At 44.1% G+C, this 22,666-nt stretch overlaps 2 protein-coding genes across 3 annotated transcripts; one reads left to right on the forward strand and one right to left on the reverse strand.

The window, feature by feature from the left end:
* Positions 1 to 873: 873 nt before the first annotated feature.
* Positions 874 to 3,969, reverse strand: cox17 (cytochrome c oxidase copper chaperone COX17). 2 transcript variants are annotated; one of them, XM_068572695.1, is made up of 4 exons: positions 3,898 to 3,969; positions 2,921 to 3,036; positions 2,696 to 2,810; positions 874 to 1,058 (listed from the first exon to the last, which is right to left on the reverse strand). In XM_068572695.1, the coding sequence occupies exons 2-3, from the start codon at positions 3,031 to 3,033 to the stop codon at positions 2,726 to 2,728; spliced, it is 198 nt and encodes a 65-aa protein (XP_068428796.1). In that variant the 5' UTR covers positions 3,034 to 3,036; positions 3,898 to 3,969; the 3' UTR covers positions 874 to 1,058; positions 2,696 to 2,725. The 2 variants fall into 2 exon arrangements, with proteins under 2 accessions (XP_068428796.1, XP_068428797.1); XM_068572696.1 differs by having other exon boundaries at positions 874 to 1,061; positions 2,691 to 2,810.
* Positions 3,970 to 8,433: 4,464 nt separating this feature from the next.
* On the forward strand, positions 8,434 to 17,315 carry hcn5 (hyperpolarization activated cyclic nucleotide-gated potassium channel 5). Its single transcript, XM_068572683.1, has 10 exons — positions 8,434 to 8,703; positions 9,561 to 9,747; positions 10,803 to 10,907; positions 11,915 to 12,052; positions 13,337 to 13,498; positions 13,621 to 13,714; positions 13,822 to 13,949; positions 14,436 to 14,582; positions 14,672 to 14,909; positions 16,901 to 17,315. The coding sequence occupies exons 1-10, from the start codon at positions 8,513 to 8,515 to the stop codon at positions 17,071 to 17,073; spliced, it is 1,563 nt and encodes a 520-aa protein (XP_068428784.1). The 5' UTR covers positions 8,434 to 8,512; the 3' UTR covers positions 17,074 to 17,315.
* The last annotated feature ends 5,351 nt before the right edge of the window (positions 17,316 to 22,666 follow it).

Consider the following 22,666-nt stretch of genomic DNA (forward strand, 5'->3'; position numbering starts at 1 on the left):
CAGCACACGTTTAGGGATCTGGCTCCTTAAATCATGAAATAATCTGGATTACGGTCAAATCAGAAGGAAATATTTTACTTTGGTTGAAGCATTTGAAAACTTAAAGACTTGTTAAAAAGGTAAAGAAAAGTGAGTTAAGTGTTTGATATAATTTCATATGTATATCTACACATAAACACGTATATGCAGATATTGCATCTCTTGGTGCAGTTTGAAGTCATGAACATAGTTTCTAGAGGAGCTTCCTCAGCAGAAGCCTCCTCAGCTGAAGCCTCCTCAGATGAAGCTTCCTCAGATGAAGCTTCCTCAGATGAAGCTTCCTCAGATGAAGCTTCCTCAGATGAAGCCTCCTCAGATGAAGCCTCCTCAGATGAAGCCTCCTCAGATGAAGCCTCCTCAGATGAAGCTTCCTCAGCTGAAGCTTCCTCAGATGAAGCTTCCTCAGATGAAGCTTCCTCAGATGAAGCCTCCTCAGCTGAAGCTTCCTCAGCAGTAACTCGATGCTGAAAGTGACTCACAGCTTTATTACGATCTGGATTTCACGTGTGACGGCTCTGACGTGTTCACACTCGTATCCAGACAGAAACACCTTCAGCTTCCCATGTTTCCCTCGAGGTCACGATGAACCGTGCGCGTGGTTAAAGACGCGGCCCGCGGACAGGAAGCGGGCCGCCCGGTGGCGTCGGAGCAGACGGCCTCCGTCAGCCGCACGTCAGGAGGAAGAATGCAGATACGCCGAGTGTTGACTTCACGGGGCCGAGTTATTTTTAAACCTGAGTGCATACCGGGGACGGCAACTGTGTGGAGCAACGAGCCGCTCAGGAGGGAGGGGGGGGGGGGTCCATACCAGAGCTTTAAATGAAGACAGGACAGTGTTGCATAGCACTTTTATTCAACGTTTCAGATAGTCACACGTTTCTCAAATCTGAAGACTTTTAAAAAACATTTTAAACAGAAACAAAAAGGACAGAAAGCCTTCAGAGTGGAAGAGCACGGTCACAGTTGGAGGAGGAATAAATAAAAGGAGAGAGGGAACATGAAGGTCGTCCTGCACAGCAACACTGAGGAGGAAACACAGACCGGGATTAAATAGAGCAGAAATATGTGATTATTACAGTTCATACGCCGTCTGAACAACGGACTTCCATGACTTTTAAACTAATGTCCAAGACTTTAAACCAAATGTTCATGATCAAACATTGTGTGAAATGTGTGTGTAAACAGTAAAAAGTGATAAAATGTAGTATTTAAACTAACAATGAGGATTCAAAGCATACAGTAAACCTTAAATGACTCGACTCAATGAGAGACAATAGTTTGATTAAAAGAATAAACATTTATATAGATGCCTGTATGTATGCTGCTGATATTTTGAGCCTCTTTCTTTTAAAAGCAGATTCATTATTTATAACTAAATGAACGTCATGAACACATGAATATAAACACATTTACAGGACTTTAACACAACTTTGGGAAATTTAGTTTTTTCAAGGACTTCTCCAGGTTTTCCAGGACCGTCTGAACGCTGTTTGGTGATTTATTTCTGCATCACATCTCACATTTCCTCCTGGCTAAAGATTTAACGATTCCTCCTCTCACAAGGACAAGTGGATAACAGAGCGTCTGAAACGTGAGCCGAGCGGCTTCAGGCGTGTTTCATGTGAAGTCATGTGAGCACATTGGGCACTGGCTCCGCCCCTAAACCCCCTAAATCCCCCTCGTCACATGGAGTCGGGTCTGATTCTGCACAACAACGGGATGGAGAATCAGTAAATAGCCGAGAGACACGAGTGACCCAGCGAGAGGAGAGCGAGGCTTCCTGGTGAAGTACAAGCGGCCCCGTTACTGCAGATAAACCCAACAAACATTAAATGAAACCGGTTGAATAAACCAGCGCCGGCGCTGCAGAGTCGGGACGGCTTAGTTGTCAGGACGCGTTTGGCAGCGGGGCGAGCGCCGGCCTCAAAGTCAAACCGCAGCCTCCTCCTTCCTGGGCATCTGCAGTCAGACCTCCACGGCTGCGTTTTCATACGCAAACTGACTGAAGGTCACGTTGACCACCAGGAGGCCGGCCGCCGCCTCCAGGAAGTCATTAGTACCACAAAGTACTGAAGGTGAACTGTTCTTTACTCGCAGCGTTTCCACTGATGCAAACAGTTCAGACCTCTAAGAGCCTCGACAGCATCAGACCGCTACAGGACGGTGACTCTAAAACGTTTTAATATGCAACACACGACGAGAAAACTCTGCTGGATCATCCAACCTTCACCACTCGAAATATGACTCCAATAAAATGTGCCGTGCTCCCTACCTTTAGTGAGGTAGGGAGGGAGGGAAGGAGAGAGAAAGGTAAGGAGGGAAGTAGGTAGGTAGCTAGGTAAGGAAGGAGGTAGGTAAGTAGGCAGGAATGGAAGGAGGTAAGGAAGGAAGTAGGTAGGAAGGGAGGGAGGTAAGGAACGAGGTAGGTAGGGAGGGAAGCAAGGAGAGAGAAAGGTAAGGAGGGAAGTAGGTAGGTAGGTAGGTAAGGAATGAGGTAGGTAGGTAGGTAAGTAGGTAGGAAGGGAGGTAGGTAGGTAGATAAGGAGGTATATCTCTCTTTGTCTATTCACATCTGATGATGCAAACAACCGGCATGAAGAAATGATTCTTACAAACAAGCTGATGGGACGATAAAAACATGAAATACTCACCACACACACACACACACACACGCACATCAGAGACGTTAAATCTTGAAGCCCAGCGCCCGCATGCAGTCTTTGTGCGCCTCGATCAGCACCGTGCAGCTCTCCTCTCCCTTCTCGATGATGCTGGAACACACACACACACACACACACACACACACACACACACACACACAAGTGAGGAGACGGTTCCAGGTGTTCCTCAGAGCGTCTCTTCTCTCAGGGCGGCGGCTCACCAGGTGTCCCGCAGCTTCTTGGTCTCTGGACAGGCGCAGCACGGCCTGAGAGGCTTCTTCTGCTCCTCGGCGGCGGCGGCGGGCTCCATGCAGGCGGCGGACACCGTGGACATGTTCTGCGGATGAGACGCACACGACACGCTTACACAACGCAGATCACGCACTTTACAGATGTTTACAACCATTCCTGTCACTTCTCTGAAAAGTAAGAAGACTTAAAGTATGTTTTTTTAAGAAATGAGAAGTTTGCTTTATTTTGAAAATCACTGTGAGGCTGCAATTAACACGAGTTGCTCTTTATGACACCACACAGTGTAATATTATTAAGTCTTAAAAGTGCATTCCTTCGACAAAAATATTTTAAGCAGTGAAAAAAATAACTCACAATAGAGAAGCTGAGACCAGTTTAGCATTTTTAAAAAAAGATGTCAATTATTTAAAAAAATAAATAATATTAATGTAAAAAATTTAATATTAGTAAATTTGTTCTGAAACAAAAAATATTAAAATTATATAATTACAGAGAAATTACAAAGGCGACGTTTTAGAGCTCGAACTAATTGATTATTACTTGTTTGTATGACTAAGTTGTAGTGGCGCATGTTTATACTATGTTTTGTATTACAGTACAATGTTACACAACTAAAGGGGCGGGGCGGATGGACGTTAGCTTGAATGACAGGAACAACACACACACAGCACGCAACACACACACACGCAGCACGCAACACACACACACACCTTTAACTTGTTCGGTATTTACTATTTAACGTAAAGTCTCGGGCACGTGGACAGAACCTGAACAGAACCACCACGTGCGCGTCCTCGCGTTAGCTCTCAGTGTGGAGACGTTACGTAACGTCACGTTACGCTCTTACGGTGCGTTTCCCGCTGCATGCCGGTAAAACAACCGTAACGTGCTCGGTAAAGACACCGGGAGACTGAAAGCAGCCGTTAATCTGCGTCGTGCTACTCACCTGAGCGTTAAAGAGAAGCTTCACCTTCAGGAAGAAACCGACACGGAAGTATAAAGGGTCACGTGGGCGGGATTTATGTAATCTCGTGTGAGTTTACGAGAGACCGCGGGGGATGCTGGGAAATGGGGTGTTTCGTAACAAGTGTTTTGTAATGAGCGAGTTTAACGTTACTTTATTTAAATTATGACATTATTTAAACAAAATCGAGCAAAACAGTATGTAAAAAATACTGTTAGTGGTGTTAATATAATATATAAATATCTATTATTTAAGTTCTGTAAAAAAACATATACATATATATATATATATATATATATATATATATATATATATATATATATATATTAATATAATAATAATATATAATAATAATATTTGTGTATAATATAGTATGCACATGACTATACATATATATATATATATATATCATATAATAATAATATTTTTTGTATTTATATAGTATATATATATATATCATATAAATACATATATATTATATTATATATGATATAATATTATATATTACACGTACATACAATAAGAAGTAGTTAAGTATATTATTATTATAGACAATAGCAGGTATTATTACAAAACAATTGCAGTTGCAACAATTAACATACAACTAATTAACGTTTAAAAGACACAACTAAAAATAAAAGAACAAAAAGGACTTCTAAACTGAAAATATTAAGGGTTTAATTATGAATGAATTAGACTTCAAGACACATTACATTTTCAGAGAAAAATTACATTTGTCAACATAACATTTGGCCATCAAAATATAAAATCTGAGAATGCACTGAAATACATTTATTTATTGCAAAACAAAAGTGTGGGACTTATTACTACGACTGGAAACATGTGTAGCACAGTGAAAGTAATTTACTTTGAACAAGACAAATGCATAAAATATGTCGCCCAGCATCGATGTTTGTGATGTTTCCTCATCTTATAAATAATGAACGCAAGGAAAAACCATCACTCTGCCGCCAGAAAATAATGAAGTCGCTGCCACGGCGTCATTATTCATGTTCCATTATAAACATATGCAGACAAACCTTTATTATGAACGACCAGATGAGCAGACTCACTCTAAAAGTGCATTTAGGTGTGTGTGTGTGTGTGTGTGTGTGTGTGTGTGTGTGTGTGTGTGTGTGTGTGCACGTGTGTGTGTGTGTGTGTGTGTGAGAGAGAGAGAATGCAGCTTTAACACATGAAGCATAAACTTCTATACAACCAGAGGAGTCGCCCCCTGCTGGTCAGGAGAGAGAATGCAGCTTTAACACATGAAGCATAGACTTCTATACAACCAGAGGAGTCGCCCCCTGGTGGTCAGGAGAGAGAATGCAGCTGCTTTCACTGCAGAACTGGAGGTCATCGCCTGTTTTTACAGATTACGATTTCACATGAAATCCATAAGGAAAGATCATCAAGATTACCTTCATTGTCGTAGTGTTTGCAGGACTGGAGTGCAGAGCAGAATGAAATCAGGTCACGTCCGGCTCATGAGGGTCAAAGCATTTATGTAAACATCGGATAAAGAGTTGCACATGGTGGCTAAAGGATAGAAATTAAAGCACAAACTGAATGATGAAACATATGTTAAACCTTCTGGAAAAGGTTTTTTTTTGCCACATGCTCTTGCAGCAGGTGTGATTTAACATTCCAGACATCAACCTCACCGACACCGCCATCAACGCCACGATGATGGAGGAGGCCGGAGGAGGCGTAGAACAACTCTGTATTGTTTCACTGTGCAGCATCATTGATTCCTATGTTTTAACTTCTGTCTACCTCAGAGGAGACGTACTATAAATATTGATGATGTGTGAGTATTGTCACAAAAAGCACCAGAGCTGTTGACATTTAATCTTCCGCTTGCATGTCTCCTGTATTACAAAGGTCGATAAATAACAGCAGGATGATGAGATCAAAGTTATTTTCGTTCTTCTATAACACAACCTCGCTGAAAGATTCCCAACCAACGTCCTGTCACCATGGTGTGAATATACAGAGCAGAGAAAAGCAGAACATCTTCTCACTGAGAAGCCGGGTCCAGAAAACGCTTCAAGTCACACTTCAGCACATCAGTGTCGTGTCTTTCTGTAAAAAAATATCCAAACACGTTGTACACTCTGTGCAGACCATACAAAAGAGAGAACATTGTGAGTCTCAGCCTGCAGAATATTGCTGTTTTTCTACTCTCATCACCTTCTTTTAGAAAGATATTACGTCCTGTGCTGTGACACACAGTCGCCGGTGGGAAGAACACACACACACACACACACACACACTTCAGCGGCTCGGGAGTTTCGTAATAAGAAAATTGTTCATGTTCCCTCCTCCAGTGCCGAAGATGTGTGTTTTTCATGTCTGCTGGCGCTACAGTAGACGTCAGCAGCGAGAAGCAGCGCGTAAGCAGAAGTCTCTTTATCCGGGTTGCAGGCCAGCTGTGTGCTAGATAAATGAGCCAGTAAGCATATTATTCCTCCCGCTCTGAACCGTGTGTTAGACGCATGCTCCCCCCGTTTCAAACATGCTGCAGTCTTCGCTCCAGATAATCCACGTGGTGCGGCACGAACGAGCTCGTGGTAATGAAGTGACCTTGAGATGAATCTTTATCGGTCCCTTTATGAATCTGGTCCTGAAGGAGGAGGTGCACAGGACCACGTCCTCACGCTCTGTGTTCCACAGCAGAGTCCCTGAATGCAAATTCACTCATGTGGCCTTTATTACGATGAGCTGTCCTTTGCTGGGACCGCAGACTTTTTAACAAGAAGTGGACGTAGTCGTCACTACGTCATTACACCGTTACCTGTTTCTTTGTGGACTGACGTTACGAAGTCTCAAGTTTGCATCACGGCCGTCGCCATCTTGGTTTCTTTTGCAACCAGTGAACAGGAAGTGACCATATCTGTACGGAGGAGGAGCAACGTCGACCTGTCAATCACCTCATGGCCCCGCCCCTAAAGCGTCCCCTGCTTTATGGTCTGTTTGACTCTAAATGAGCTTAATGTACTAAATGAACATCGTGCTGTATAGAAGAAGACTGGAAACTAGAGATTGAGACATAAACTCATGTTTACAATGTTTACTGAATACATCAAGAGAGAAGTAGAGTCACTTATATAGACTTCTATACAACCAGAGGAGTCGCCCCCTGGTGGTCAGGAGAGAGAATGCAGCTTTAAGACATGAAGCATGGACTTCTATACAACCGGTTTTTAGGCCATGAAAAACAACACTTTGACATTGTTTTGGGGGATTTAGTTAAGAGCAAAGTTGAGTATTGTACTCTGAATTTAATGCTCAGCATCTTCATCCTGTTTGCGTCAGAGAAGCTGAAGCTGATTCTGAACACACACTTTTAATGACTCTGAACTCAAAGGCTGCCGCTGTGTGACGTCACGTATCAGTGGAGAAAACTCTCTCTTTTTTACCCCGACCCTCTTAGTGTTTCCTGTACCTCTCTACGAACCGGCAAAAAATAGTTTGATGGCCAAAAAACCCCGCAATAAGCTGATCCAATATCCCTCACATTGTTCGACACATCTCACGCGCTAAGCCGCCGCTGCCGTGACCCCTGCGCTAATCCCGGCGCGCGCGTCCTGCTCTGCGCGCTCCCTTCAAGCGCTGCTGCGAACCTGCCAGGAATAGTACAAAAGGAAATCTTTTTTTTCTTCTTCTTTGCAGCGTTTGAAATGAAACATTCCACCTCCTGTTGTGTGTTTGTGTGTCTGCATTTGTGAAATGTGCAAACGCACACGCGCACGGGAGCTGGCTCAGGGCTGCGAGCATACAGCAGCGTCAGGTAACGCGCGCAGGGTTGGATTACACGCTGCTGGACACGGCCCGCCAGGAACTTGTGCCGGCACTCGCTGCCAGATGTCCCCACACACACACACAGACAGACACACACAGACAGACACACACAGACATTGTCTTCAGTATTAATGTGAGCTGGACCTTGCCCTCTTGACACGACTTGATTCATGTGGGGATGAGACACAGATACTGAATAGTTGATGAGCCGAGGAGAAAAAGAAAAGACGTGGAAGGGTGGAGCAGGGCGGGGGCAGAGAGAGAGAGAGAGAGAGAGAGAGAGAGAGAGAGAGAGAGAGAGAGAGAGAGAGAGAGAGAGAGAGAGAGAGGGAGAAGGAGGGAGCAGGAAGGCGGGTATCCACTCGCTCCGCTCCACACGGCTCCAATAAGCTCTGAGGTTTCGGAGCAACTCGATGGAAAATTACCTTGTGACCAAGAAGAGAGGTCAGACTTGACATCCTCAGACTCTGCTGGTCCTCAGCAGCAGCAGCAGCAGCAGCAGCAGAGGGATCTTCAACAGTAGCAGCAGCAGAGGGATCTTCAACAGTAGCAGCAGCAGCAGCAGCAGCAGCAGCAGCAGCAGCAGCAGCAGCAGCAGCAGCAGAGGGAGCATCAGGATCTTCATCATCAGCATCAGGAGCAGCAGCAGCAGGATCATTATCAGGATCATCAGTAGGAGCAGCAGCAGCAGCATCAGGAGCAGCAGCAGCAGCAGCAGCAGCAGCAGCAGCAGCAGCAGCAGCAGGATGGCCCGCGCGCTGGGCTGACCCGGAGGAGGGACCGAGGTCGGGTCATGGAGAAGGAGAAGCTGAAGGGTCCCGCCGCCGGATGCACCGCGGCCACCTGTGGATGGAGAGCGCTGCTGCTGCCGCAGCTGAACCGGCAGTCTCTGTACGTGTACGGCAGCGAGATGGCCGTGGAGCAGGAGTGCAGGCGGCAGCTGCAGAGCGGAGTCTTTGTCATCCACCCGTTCAGCCTCATGAGGTATTTAATATATCTGATAGATTCAGGTCAGTCCTGTGGAGACGCCGCCTTCCACTTTTAGTCTCACCTTCTCTCAGAAAGTTACGGCGCTGCTGCGAGTTTCTGCTTCACTCTGCTCCACAGATTATGTGTTATCTGTTTTTAATCCATACTGGAGCTGCACAGGATGACTTGATGAGTCATGTTGACAGAAAGATAGTCTGCAGCTATTAGAATAATTAAAAAATATACATATTTAAGAAAACTGTTCCAGTTTGACAGATTTCTTCTTCGTCGTCTTTTGCAGTGAACTGAATGTTTTTAGGTTTTGGAGCGTTATTGAGGGAAAGCAAGCATGACCTTTAATCAACTTTTTATTAGTTAGTCAGTAAATAATCATAAGATGAGTCAGCCAGTGAGTTGCAGCCCCACTCGTGCTCGTTGCATCACTAATGATGAACAATAAGCAACAATTAATCATGACTCCTGTCAGACTTTCACAAACGTAGAAGCGAAGAAACATCACAGAACACAAAGAGCCAGGAAACAGGAAATCACAACAACCGAAAAGAACAATTAACAGCTTATAATCAGCAAAATGATTCCCACTCTTGACCTTCCAGTTCTGTGGATTGATTTTTAAGACGACACTTGAGGGGAGGAGCCAGGTGGACCTGGTCCGCTGCCAGCGTGCGGGTCTGCATTATTCACATTGTTATTATGAGCGTGTAAGGCGAGCAGAGGAAACAGAGAGGGATCAGAGAGCAGAGACATCTGAGCCCGGCCGAGCAGTTACAGTACACAGTGTTTAGTGTGCACACACCAATGCTGCTGCTGCTGCTGTTGTTGTTGTTGTTGTGACCCCCCCCCCCCTGCAGGAGCTACTACATCATGTGCATGATGGCCATCACGTTCCTCAACCTCATCGGCATTCCCATGGAGATCGCCTTCCTGGACGGGAACAGCGGGCTGGCGTGGGAAGGCTTCAACGTGTTCTCCGACACGCTGTTCCTCATCGACGTGGCGCTCAACTTCCGCATGGGCATCATCGCAGAGGACAGCGAGGTGAGCGCGGCTCGCTCCACTTTCAGACACAATCTGGGAGACTGTAATCCATCTCTGCCCATCTGTAATCTACTCAATACACGAAAAGGCTAGATTAACAACACACACACACAGACACACACACAGACACACACCCCTCCTCCTCTTCAGCTCCTGGATATTGGTGAAACTGGCACCTGCTGTTTGGTTTTATAACAGGGATTACGATGAATTGAATGAATGAGAAGTGAAACATTTCAATGAAGTATTATGAATCTACTTCCTGTTTGTTTTCCTCAGCTCGTACTCTGCGACCTCTATCCAGCCAATCTGTGTGTGTGTGTGTGTGTGTGTGTGTGTGTGTGTGTGTGTGTGTGTGTGTGTGTGTGTGTGTGTGTGTGTGTGTGTTAACATCTGGTTGTGCTTCAGATGAGAGAGAACGTTATTAATCCCAAAGGAAAAGTCTCGTGTTAGAGTTTGATCAAAGATCACAACGGAGAGACGACAACAAATATATAATACAAATATATAAATAATACGCTGTATTTAAGTGTAAAAAATATGTGAATAATATATCTGAATATGATAAATAAATCTATTAAAAAAAGAAAAACATGTCATACATGAAGCATGTCATACATGAAGCATGTCATACATGAAGCATGACATACATGAAGCATGACATACGTGAAGCATGTCATACGTGAAGCATGTCATACATGAAGCATGACATACATGAAGCATGGAACACATGAAGCATGTCATACATGAAGCATGTCATACGTGAAGCATGTCATACATGAAGCATGGAACACATGAAGCATGTCATACGTGAAGCATGTCATACGTGAAGCATGTCATACGTGAAGCATGTCATACATGAAGCATGTCATACGTGAAGCATGTCATACGTGAAGCATGACATACATGAAGCATGTCATACATGAAGCATGTCATACATGAAGCATGTCATACATGAAGCATGTCATACGTGAAGCATGTCATACGTGAAGACGGCTGCGGGTGTTTCATTATGCAGGGCGGTCCGGCTCATCCGTCTCTCTGTCCGCTCACAGGAAGCTATTCTGGACATCAAGCGGATCCGCGTCAGCTACCTGAGGACCTGGTTCATCCCGGACGTCATCGCCGCCTTCCCCATCGGATACATCCTGCTGTTTGCGGTGATAACGCACAGAGCTCTGCTGTTGTGTAGACGCTGCACAACAAGTTCATGACTGGGATGCAGGTTGCTCCTCGTCACATAAACTGCTGCGTCCCAGACGCTCAGGAAAGATGCATTGAGTGTGTCGTTGTCCTGCATGTGTGTGTTTTGTGTCGTTGTCCTGCATGTGTGTGTTTTGTGTTATTGTCCTGGATGTGTGTGTTTTGTATCGTTGTCCTGGATGTGTGTGTTTTGTGTCGTTGTCCTGGATGTGTGTGTTTTGTGTTATTGTCCTGGATGTGTGTGTTTTGTGTCGTTGTCCTGGATGTGTGTGTTTTGTGTTGTTGTCCTGGATGTGTGTGTTTTGTGGAGCTGTGCGTCTGGGTCTTTGTATCAATTCATTGTCTTGTCATAAAGAACAAGATGCTGGAGAAGAGAAATGTGCTGAGACATCATTTTTTATTATGAACAAATATGAACAATGCATCTCAAACATGCTGCATTTTACCATCAATCTCTTTCTTTAGAGAGAGATGGATAGATAGATAGATAGATAGATAGATAGATAGATAGATAGATAGATAGATAGATAGATAGATAGATAGATAGATAGATAGATAGATAGATAGATACTTTATTAATCCCACAAGGGGAAATGTATTCACTATTCTTATTAAAAAGAGAACTTAAACTTTGCTCTTATTAAATGTTTGTTTATATCTTTGGCTTAAATGTGTTTTATGTAACTGTGGTTCAGTATTTAAATGATAATTAATACAATGACAGTTATGCTTACAGTTATACAACATTTTGAATTCATAATGAAAACGCTGTTGAAGCAGAAAACAGTGTTCTGCTTCACAAACACATTATGGACTTTGTTTCACTTCATTTAGTCTTCATGATGATGAAGATGAACTTATGTAACACTCAGATTCAGATTCAAGTACAAATACAATACTTTGAATAAAACAATAGTGTATATAAACAATAGTAATGCGTATACATCTGTATTCATGCTCCCAGGACTTACATTACCAGCACGACGACAACCCGTCCAAGACCAACCGCATGATGAGGATCCTGATGTTCGTGAGGATCCTGAGTCTCATCCGGCTGGCTCGCGTCTCCCGTCTGGTCCGCTTCTTCAACGAGGTGGAGAAAGTACGTACAAAACACATCTTTACTGCACTGTGTTTCTTTACTTCATTTTAATTTAAAAACATTTTTTTAAATATACATACATATATATATATTTTTTTTTTTTTTTATTTAAATTATTTAAAAAATATTTTTTAATTTAAACATTTTATATTTGTATTTTAAAAAAAAGATTTTTAAAAAGTTTTTTTTTTAATGATTTGATTTTTTTAAGTATTTCAAAAAATATTATAAACAAATATTTTTTTTAATTAAAAAAAAATATTTGAAAAATTACTTTGTTTTATGTTTTGGAAAAAAAAATAATTGTACAAATATTTCTAAAAAAAATTTTTTAATATATTTTTTTAAATATATATTCTTTTTATCCTTTATATAATTATTTTGTAATTTTTTGTAATTTTGTAATTTATTTCGTAAATCCCGTGCGTTCTCGGCCAATCGGTGGTTCAGGTTCTGCGTGCATGTTGCGTAATCTACGTCGTCTCCTACCAGCAGAAACAAAACGTTTGTTTTTATGGTGGAAACTTTGGCTTTGGAACGAGAAGTTTTCATCCTGGTTTTAATTTAGTTTTAATCTGTTTATTGAACTAATCCCCCAGAAGGCCGCAGGGCTGCGTCCTCCCCAAGGTCGACTTAATCTTGGCTCGCTGGTCCGTCTCCGCTTTGTGCCAGCTCGTGTTCTGGTCTTCCAGGTTTTATTTCGTCTCATTTCCAGTCGCGTGGTCCCGCCAGCGCAGGTCTGCTCTTCTGTTTCAGGCTTGTTTTGGGATTTTCTGTTCCAATCCCAAAGTTTCATATTCATATTTATTGATTAGAACCTTCATTTAAACAGAGACGTGACTTAAGAACCAGTTTTTACATGAAAATCACAACGTCATAATACGAACAATATCTATGCAACAACGCTGTTCCTGGAGATTAATTGATAATATTTCATATCCCTAAATCCCAGATTACAAACACACCGTTTTTCTGTGGAATCTGGGATTATTGCCGTTATTCCAGCTGCACTCGCCTTCTATCTTCCTGCTGATGAAGCGGTTTAGATCCGACCATCTGCAACAGAGTCACATGAAGTCACATGACCTCTACATGAAGTCACATGACCTCTACATGAAGTCACATGACCTCTCTACGTGAAGTCACATGACCTCTCTACTTGAAGTCACGTGACCTCTCAACATGAAGTCACATGACCTCTCTCACATGACCTCTCTCCCGTGTCACATGACCTCTCCGTGTCACATGACCTCTCCGTGTCACATGACCTCTCCGTGTCCCCAGGTGTCCAACGCCAACCTGGAGGTGGTGCGCCTGTTCTTCCGCATCCTGTCCCTGTTCATGATGATCTTCCTGCTGTGCCACTGGAACGGCTGCATCCAGTACTTTGTGCCCATGCTGGAGGAGTTCCCCACGGACTGCTGGGTCCGCAAGGAGAACCTGATGGTGACGGAACCTCCCTGCTGCAGTGTACTCCAGTAGTACCACGTGTACACTCACACACGTACACGCTTGAATGCTATTTGAACGCTATCGTGTCTTTCCTCTCGTCCTTCCTCCTCTCCCAGAACGCCACGGTGAGCGTGAAGTACTCGTGGGGAGTTTTCCGGGCGCTGTCCCAGATGATCGCGCTGTCGTACGGCTCCATGGACGCGCCCACCAGTGGGTTATGGATCTTTCTCCAAATAGAGATATCCCGTTCTGCTCAGGTATAAATACCCGGCGCCTCACTGACGGCGCTCCGGTGTCTCTGTGTCTCGTTCCTGCAGATTATGTGGAGATGTGGATCGTCATGGTGAGCATGGTGTCCGGCTGCCTGATGTACACCGTGCTGGTGGCCAACGCCACCACCATGATCGCCAACATCGACCCGGCCGCCAAGGAGTACAAGAGCAAGGTGAGAGGGAGCGGGAACAAAAGAGATGAGTTATTTTAGCATGTAGTATTATTTTATGAATTTGATATTTTTTAATTTTTTAATTTTCTATTTTTATTTTTAAGAATTACATTTTTAATTTCCTTTTTTATTTATTTGTTTTAATTTTTTTATTTTTTATTTCTTTATTTGTTTCATGTTTTTCATTTTTTATTTATCAATTTTATAAATTATTTAAATTTCATAATTTATCATTTTATTTTTTTATTGATGAATTTGATAATTTATGATTATATAATATTTATTATTTTGTTACTTCATTGTACCATATACAATTTGACTAAGTTGCGTAAGAAAACCTCAAATATTAATAACTGAACAAATGAACAATTTAGAGAAGCAGAGACCTTAACCTGTGACCTTTAACCTTTAACATTAAACCTGACTGTGACCTTCAAAATCAAACCTAACCTTTAACCTGTGACCTTTGACCCCGCTGCGCCTCAGATGAGCCGTCTGGAGCACTACATGGGCTTCATGAAGCTTCCTCCGGAGCTGCAGCTGCGCATCAGCAACTACTACCAGGCGCGCTACGGGGGGAAGTGGTTCCAGGAGAAGGACGTCATGGACACGGTGTCGTCTGCGCTCAAAGAGGTGCGGCGCGGCCTTCACCTCACGTCTTCTGCTTTCATAACAACTCGCAGTGTATTTATGTATTTGTGTATTTGTGGTTGGTTCTGCAGCAAATCCTCATGGTGATGTGCAGCCGGCTGCTCAGGAAAGTGCCGATGTTCCAGACCAGAGACGAGAACTTCATCAACGCCGTCCTCTTCAAGCTGGAGTACGAGGTCTTCCTGGAGGGCGACGCCATCGTCCGGCAGAACGTCCCGGGCGACCGCATGTTCTTCATCGACCACGGCCAGGTGGTCATGGAGGCCGAGTCCTACGAGAGGGAGCTCTGTGACGGGGACTTCTTCGGGGGTGAGTTTGGGGTTCAGGAGGATCTGCTTTGTGACTCCAGACAGCAATCAGTGACGTCAGAGGGGAGAAGGAGGCGAGAGAACCACGAGGGAGTTCCACATGTGCTCCACTTTAAAAGAAAGGAACATAGTTGTCTTTGACTACTTTTCATACAACGTTTCAACCTATTTAACCTATTTAAGTGCTTTAAAGTACTTATTCCCCTCAAAGAAAGACCCCCTTTATTGAGCAGTCAGTTTAAGTGTAGAACCAAACCAGACTCCATTGACAAAAAGCTGTATTTTAACTCATACAGAACACTTCAGTTTCTGGTCTGCTGCCTCCATCAGTGAGTTAGTTTGTGTTATCGTGTGACTTTAGTGTGTTAAAGGGTTAGTTTATTTTCACTAGATTCACTCAAGAACACAAACTAACTGGCCGATGGAGACCAGCAGCTGCTGTGGTCTGTGAGGTAGAATTACTGGTTTTATCAATGGAGTCTGGCATGGGCTGATGGTGAAGATATTCTAAATATAGCGCTCATTGAAACTGGTATTGATTCTTTGAAGTGTTTGAAATACGTCCACTACGCTCCGTCTACTGCAGTAAGACACTGAGTGTGTAGGAGTACCTCGTAAACACACTATAAAACATCACTACTGGCCCTTTAAGTGTAAAATAAAACAACCAAGTGATTCCATCACAGAGAAGCTGGACCGTATACGCTGCTGTCACAAACTCTTTAAAAACCTGTCACTTTTACGTCGGATAATCCTCGGACGTCACCGGAGCTGCTCTCGACCACAAAGAACCGCTGACGGCTTCTTCTGTGGATTACCTGCAGCACCGAAGAGAATGGAGCTAAATATGCTGCAGGGGGATGTTTGCTTATTGAATGTTGACATGTTGTGTTATGGTTTGTTAGAGTCTGACTTTACAGCTGCATCATTTCAAACTAATAATCATCCTGAAAGTGTTTTGTTTTTATAGTCTGACCTGAAACCTTTTCATTTCTTTCTGTGAGTCATCTTCATTTCCTCTTAACCAGAAACATCTAGACTGATATTTACACACCTGAACAACATCTCACATGTGTTCCTGTTATTATAACAACATTATAAAACAGACCTAGTGGCTGCAGAGACACACACTTTTTAGTTTGGTCTGACATTTAGAGGAAAGGTCTAAAAATAGATGTTTTTAAAGGTTAAAATGATCAGAAGATCTAAAATACATCTCTTTTGAAGTAATTAACACATTAAATGTCCACATGACCTTTTAAATAACCGCTCTGCAGTCAGTCACCTTCCTCTTGTGAATAGCTTTAAATTTAATCTGTTTAACCTTTTAGAGGGTTTAGTACAGAGAACATTCAGACGAGAACTCATTGGGACCCAATAGCCCCAATGGAACCGATGGGACCCATTGGGGCTATTGGTACCATTGGGGCCATAAGGGCCATTGGGGCATTGAGGGCCAATGGGACTATTGGGGCCATTGGGGCATTGGGACCATTGGGGCTATTTGAACGCTGTTTGAATTTTCTCATGTACCAAATCATATATTTCTCTTGTATATTATTTTTGGTGTTCAATACATCCAGATACAGCAGTTTTGCGCCTTTTCTTCTTCATAAAACAAGCTTTGATTTACAGTTTTATTCAACAATCGCTCAGTCTGCCCTCTCAAGGTTTTTTAAACAAAAGTATACAAGTTAGATTTTTCATACCTCAGCATTAGTTTATTTGCATATATGAGCATTCTTTATAAAAAAAAATCCTGTCAACCCAAAGATAAATTTAAAAAATCTATATTTTCCAATTTGGAGGATTTATTTAATTCTCTGGCTTTAAGTGGGACCAGGTCCTAATCTTTTCCTTGGCAGCAGACCTCTGCAGCGTTTAGAGCTAAGCAGGCTTCCCGAAATTAATTTGGGATTAATTGTCAGATGTCATCCCCGCGTCATTATGGTTTTACTCCTCATTAACTCGCTCTGGTGGTTTCCCCGGCAGAGACCTGCGTGCTGGCCAAAGGAAAACATCCAGCCACCGTGAAGGCGCTGACCGACTGCCAGTGCTTCTCTCTGTCCTGGGACGACTTTCAGGAGGCGCTGGAGGGATTCCCAGACGTCAAGAAGGACTTAGAGACGCTGGCGCCGCTCGACCCCGACGGGGAACTCGTGTGAGGCCGCATGGCGCCGCGCTTTGGACTCTTTTCCCTTCTTTTTTTCTTTTTTTACTGTAGATGCGGATATATTTTCCTAGATATTTGATGTGATTACGTGACGGACAGTGAGACGGGTTCACTCACGTTGGACACGAGATCGGACAGTTTTGATTCTGGCCGATAATTATTATTATTATTATTATTATTCGCTTATGAATATGAATAAACAAAGACCCCGACAGTAGAGACGGGTCAAACGTTTGTTCTCTGCCTCCTTGTTGATGCGATTTACAGCCTCCATGTTTTAAAATGTCAGTGATAAAAAACCAGATGGATTTGGAAAAGTATTTAACTTTTATTTAGTTTTTAGCTTTAACCATTATTGTTATTATCAATTAAAACAAAACAAAGACTGAGCAAGAAACACAAGCAGCCAAACAACAAATAACTTCATTTGAAGCTACTTTTTTGTAAGAGAGAGTGAGAATATCATAAAGCTGCATTCTCTCTCCTGACCACCAGGGGCGACTCCTCTGGTTGTATAGAAGTCTATGCTTCATGTGTTAAAGCTGCATTCTCTCTCCTGACCACCAGGGGGCGACTCCTCTGGTTGTATAGAAGTCTATGCTTCATGTGTTAAAGCTGCATTCTCTCTCCTGACCACCAGGGGGCGACTCCTCTGGTTGTATAGAAGTCTATATAAGTGACTCTACTTCTCTCTTGATGTATTCTCTCAGTAAACATTGTAAACATGAGTTTATATCTCAATATTTTCACGTCTTCTTCTATACAGCACGATGCTAGCCTTAGTTTGACCTCCCGTCATTTACATAATCTGACTAAAGCTCTAAACTCGCAGCCGTCTGGTCGTCTGGCTCATCGTGTTTCAGATCTGGCCACACAAACACAACCTGTTTAGTTTGACATAATCTCACCGTGTCGCGTTCACAACTCTCGCTTCAGGACTGTCTTCTGAGCTGAGACCAGAGGAAACTGAGACGCTGCACAGACTCACTTCAGTGGAGACTTTGCTGCACCATGAGAGGAGGATTCCTCGTCTTTGTTGAGATACTTAAATCTGGATTAAGGATGCTTAGATAAGAGCCCAGTTGTAATAAACTGGGATTTTGTGGGGGTTTTTTGCTTTAAAGGAAGGCTTAAATAAATAAATAAAACGTTTTTTTTTCTCTAAAATGACATTTATTTGGATGTAATGTTACACAAGACACGTTAATGCGGCTGTGGAACACAGAATGAAGCCCACTGCGGTGGTGGAACATCTGTTCGGGGGCGTGGCCTCGCCTCACCCGAACACGCACACGGTGCCCGAGGCCAGCCGGTGCTTGTACTCGTAGAGGTAGAAGGACGCCGGGGGGAAGTTGCACTTCATCTCCATCCGGCCCGGCACCACGTGCACGGCCACGCCGGCGCCCAGCCCGTCCTGCAGCTTCCGCAGCATGCGCGCGGCTAGGTAGCGCCGCGCGCGGCCCGGGTCCTCCTCGATGGAGGCGTACACCTCCGGCGGCGGGTTGGGGATCTTCCACTCCAGGTCCACGATGAGCTGGTGGATGCGGCTCTTGTCCAGCGACGCCGGCGCGTCCCGGTAGCACGCCACCACGTGGGGGACGGGCGGCTCGGACGCCACGGAGATCAAATTGTCGAGCCGGCGTTCCTGCAGCCCGCCGGCGCCGGCGCCGTCCTCGGCTTCCTTCCTTTCCTTCTCGTCCTTCCCTTCCTTCTCTTCCTCCGCCCCCTCCTCGTCCTTCTCGTCCTCCAGCGGCCCCACGGCGGGGTGCAGCATCACGGCCCAGCGCAGCCAGTCGTAGTTCTTCTCCAGCGTCTTCAGGATGTCGGCCGCCGCGTCCTCGGGCGGCGAGCGGTTCTGCACGGCCTCCCGCAGCCGCTGCCGCACGTCGCCCTCCGCCTGCTCCAGGAAGTAGCCCAGGCAGCGGCCGCCCGAGTTCTTCATCTTCCTGTAGAGGGCGCCCATGCGGTCGGACCAGGTCTTCATCAGCAGGGCCTGGTCCCGGCCCGTCAGCGACGCCTGCGTGAAGAGGCACAGCAGCCCGGTGCCCAGCACGAAGTTAATCTGTTGAGAGCAACACCAGGGAAGAGATTTTAATTCTGTTTTTTTTTTAAAAATGTTTAAAAATAGCTGGCGACATGTTTCACCCTGCAGGAGGAACCAGATGCTTTGTTTTTGCCACATGAATGCGATTAAAATCAAAAGCTCGAGCTTCAACGAAGTCGTTTTAACATAATGTGCTCGTAAATAACTTTCTCCAGAAATTAGGAGCCCCGGGAATAAAATTCCCGCTGACGAAGACGTCTGAAGAACAACAGGAAGTCTACAGGAACGCACGTTGTTGTTGTTGTTTATAGATTCATGGATACAAAGTATCAACGATCTGTTTTTTATTGTTCTGCTTTCGTTTGTAACCAACCACGCTGAGACAATGAGTCAATAAATTAACTCCTCCGGTTGTATAGAAGTCTATGCTTCATGTGTTAAAGCTGCATTCTCTCTCCTGACCACCAGGGGGCGACTCCTCTGGTTGTATAGAAGTCTATGCTTCATGTGTTGAAGCTGCATTCTCTCTCCTGACCACCAGGGGGCGACTCCTCTGGTTGTATAGAAGTCTATATAAGTGACTCTACTTCTCTCTTGATGTATTCCCTCAGTAAACATTGTAAACATGAGTTTATGTCTCATGTTTACAATGTTTCTAGTCTTCTATACAGCACAATGTTCATTTAGTACATTATGGTCTGTAGGAGTCAAACAGACCATAAAGCAGGGGACGCTTTAGGGGCGGGGCTACACGGTGATTGACAGGTTGACATAAGAGATGTAAACGGTGGCTCTCCGTTACTCCTCAGTCGAAATATGGTCACTTCCTGTTCGCTGATTGCAATAAAAACAAGATGGCGGCGGCGGCAAAAACAAAAAAAATTACGTCCTGTCGACTACAACCACCGACGATGGAAGTACGTTCATTTTTGGAGTGTTTTAAGGCCGGATCCAACACGCAGAACATTACTATTCACAGATCTTCGTCTTCACGGTGTGTCACATGAAACACACAGCACTTCCACTTCCTGAAAGACTTGATGGGACCTGGTGCCTGCAGCAGAACAGCTGCTCCTCACTGATTTCACCAACGTATCGTCACGGCGTGTTTACACGCGATAAGTTCCTCAAGGTGACGGGAACCTTCGCCTCAGAAGGTCGGGTTCTCCGGTCTGGAGGTCTCGGCTCTTTTACTCCTCTGAGTCCTTGAAAAGGAGCCAGAACACAAATGACCCGTTCAGCAGCGACCGACAGGAGGAACTGCTCAGCAGCTGCCAGGATGGAACCACGTCTGTTCTCCAGCAGCTGAGTGACCTTCACACCAGCCGAAGCCTGAAGGTCACGGCTCTGATGGAGCTTCAAGGAATCAACTCTACGTATCCTGATAGGACATCGTTTAAATGTCTTTGTAGCTTTGTCTCTTTGTGGGGTTTTGTGTTTCTTTTTTGAGCCATTTTGTGTCTTGTAGTCGCTTTGTGTCTCTTTGTAGACACATTGTGTCTCTTTGTAGACACATTGTGTCTCTCCGTAGTCACTTTGTGTCTCTTTGTAGACACATTGTGTCTCTTTTTGTCTCTTTGTGGTCAATTTGTATCTCTAAGAAGACATATTGTGTCTCTTTGCAGTCAATTTGTGTCTCTTTGTAGACACACTGTGTCTCTTCGTTGACACATTGTGTCTCTTCGTTGACACATTGTGTCTCTTTGTTGTTGTTTTGTGTCTCTTTGTCGTAATGTTGTGTCTCTTGTAGATGTAGTTGCTGCCACATTGTTTAATAAATGCTGGTTTAAGCCCGCTAACGTGTTTAAAATATAATAATTTGACATAACGAGTGACTCCTGCAGTATTTTTTGAGGTCCATTCATTCACATGTGTGTCTTGCTCAAGGGCGCTAGGGCAGATGGAGTGATGGAAAGTGACCATCCGGTCACTTGGGGTTATTATTTTTGGTCAATTTAACATAAAAGAAATAAAAAAGAAAGCTCCATTTGACCTTATGCGATAAAGTGAAATATGTGCACTGAACCGAGTGCGTTCAGTCCCATTACACAACGCTGCTGCACAACGCTGCTGCTGCACAACGCTGCTGCTGCACAACGATGGCTTTTACATGGAACTTTAAGAGCCGAGCGGCTCCTTTTCAGCGGGTGACAAAAAGTATAAAAAGTTTGTTCTCGCATCAGGAGGCGAAAAGGGAATTTGCCGACTCAGCAGACGGAGAAGGACGGCAGAAAGTCACAGCTGCTGGATTTAGAGTTCAGTTTATTTCTACAGCGAGAAGATGGATGCAGCTCCTTGCACACACACACACACACACACACACACACACACACACACACACACACACACACACACACACACACACACACACACACACGCACACACACACATCATTCTGAGCAGCTGTGCTTTTCTTCTGATGAACTTCATCCTCACGGAAGAATATTAGCATATTAGCATTTTGGTTAGCGCTTCAGATGAAAAGACGTTGTCCAAATGTCCTTTTACTTTCTGTCATTTTTCCTCCGTGTGTGTGTGTGTGTGTGTGTGTGTGTGTGTGTGTGTGTGTGTGTGTGTGTGTGTGTGTGTGTGTGTGTGTGTGTGTGTGTGTCTCATCTCAGGCTTCTGACAGAAGTGTGTGTCCTTGTATAATGAGTTGAGAAATGAAACTTTAATGAGCCCCTGCAGGGAGACGAGTTGAACACAGAGATCTTCCTCCTGTCCTCTCTTCCTCCTCCTCCTCCTCCTCCTCCTCTTCCTCACCTTGATGCAGAACTCCCTCATCTCCCAGCGTTTGGGCTTGCGTGTGAGGATGAGCTCCTCCAGCAGCGTGGGCTGCCGTGTGAGCGGCGAGACGCCCATGAGGCGGCTGTAGAGCGCCGTGAGCTGCCGCTCCAGCTGGTGCTCCTGCACGTACTGCAGGAACACCTGCACCTCCCTCTGGGTGAAGGCTGGCTGCGCCCGCACCTGAGGGGCGGAGTCAAGAGTTAATGACAAGCACCTGGGGGGCGGAGTCAAGAGTTAATGACAAGCACCTGAGGGGCGGAGTCAAGAGTTAATGACAAACAACAATATTATGTATCTTAACATGCAGCGGTGGGCCGAAACAAAATTACAACAAATTATTATGTTTTTAATAATTTTTAAATTCATAATTTTTAAAAATACAATTTATATATATATAATCATTATTTTTATTTTGTTATTTGTATTAATATTTTTTTTCATTATAAATAAAAGTTTTTTGTAATTTAGATTTATACATTTATATTTTTAAAATATATATTTTGTATTTTTTGTTTATTTTTGTAGAAAATACACGGCCCGCATCTCTTTGTAGTTCTTTTGTGTCTTTTTCAAGTCGTCTTGTGACTCTTTGTACTTGTGTTGTGAGTCTTTGTGGGTGTTTGAAGTCTTTTTGTCGTCTCTACTGTGTCTCTTGTGTATTTACTGAGGAAGACTCTTATTTCCTTCAACACAGATGATAAACTTTATTCAAACACACGTCACTGAACCAAAGTGAGCTTCACTTCCTGCAGCG

This window comes from Clinocottus analis, unplaced genomic scaffold (genome assembly GCF_023055335.1).
Source record: "Clinocottus analis isolate CAN_PGR_092001 unplaced genomic scaffold, fCliAna1.0.p SCAF_12, whole genome shotgun sequence".
In the NCBI taxonomy this organism is placed as follows: domain Eukaryota; kingdom Metazoa; phylum Chordata; class Actinopteri; order Perciformes; family Cottidae; genus Clinocottus; species Clinocottus analis.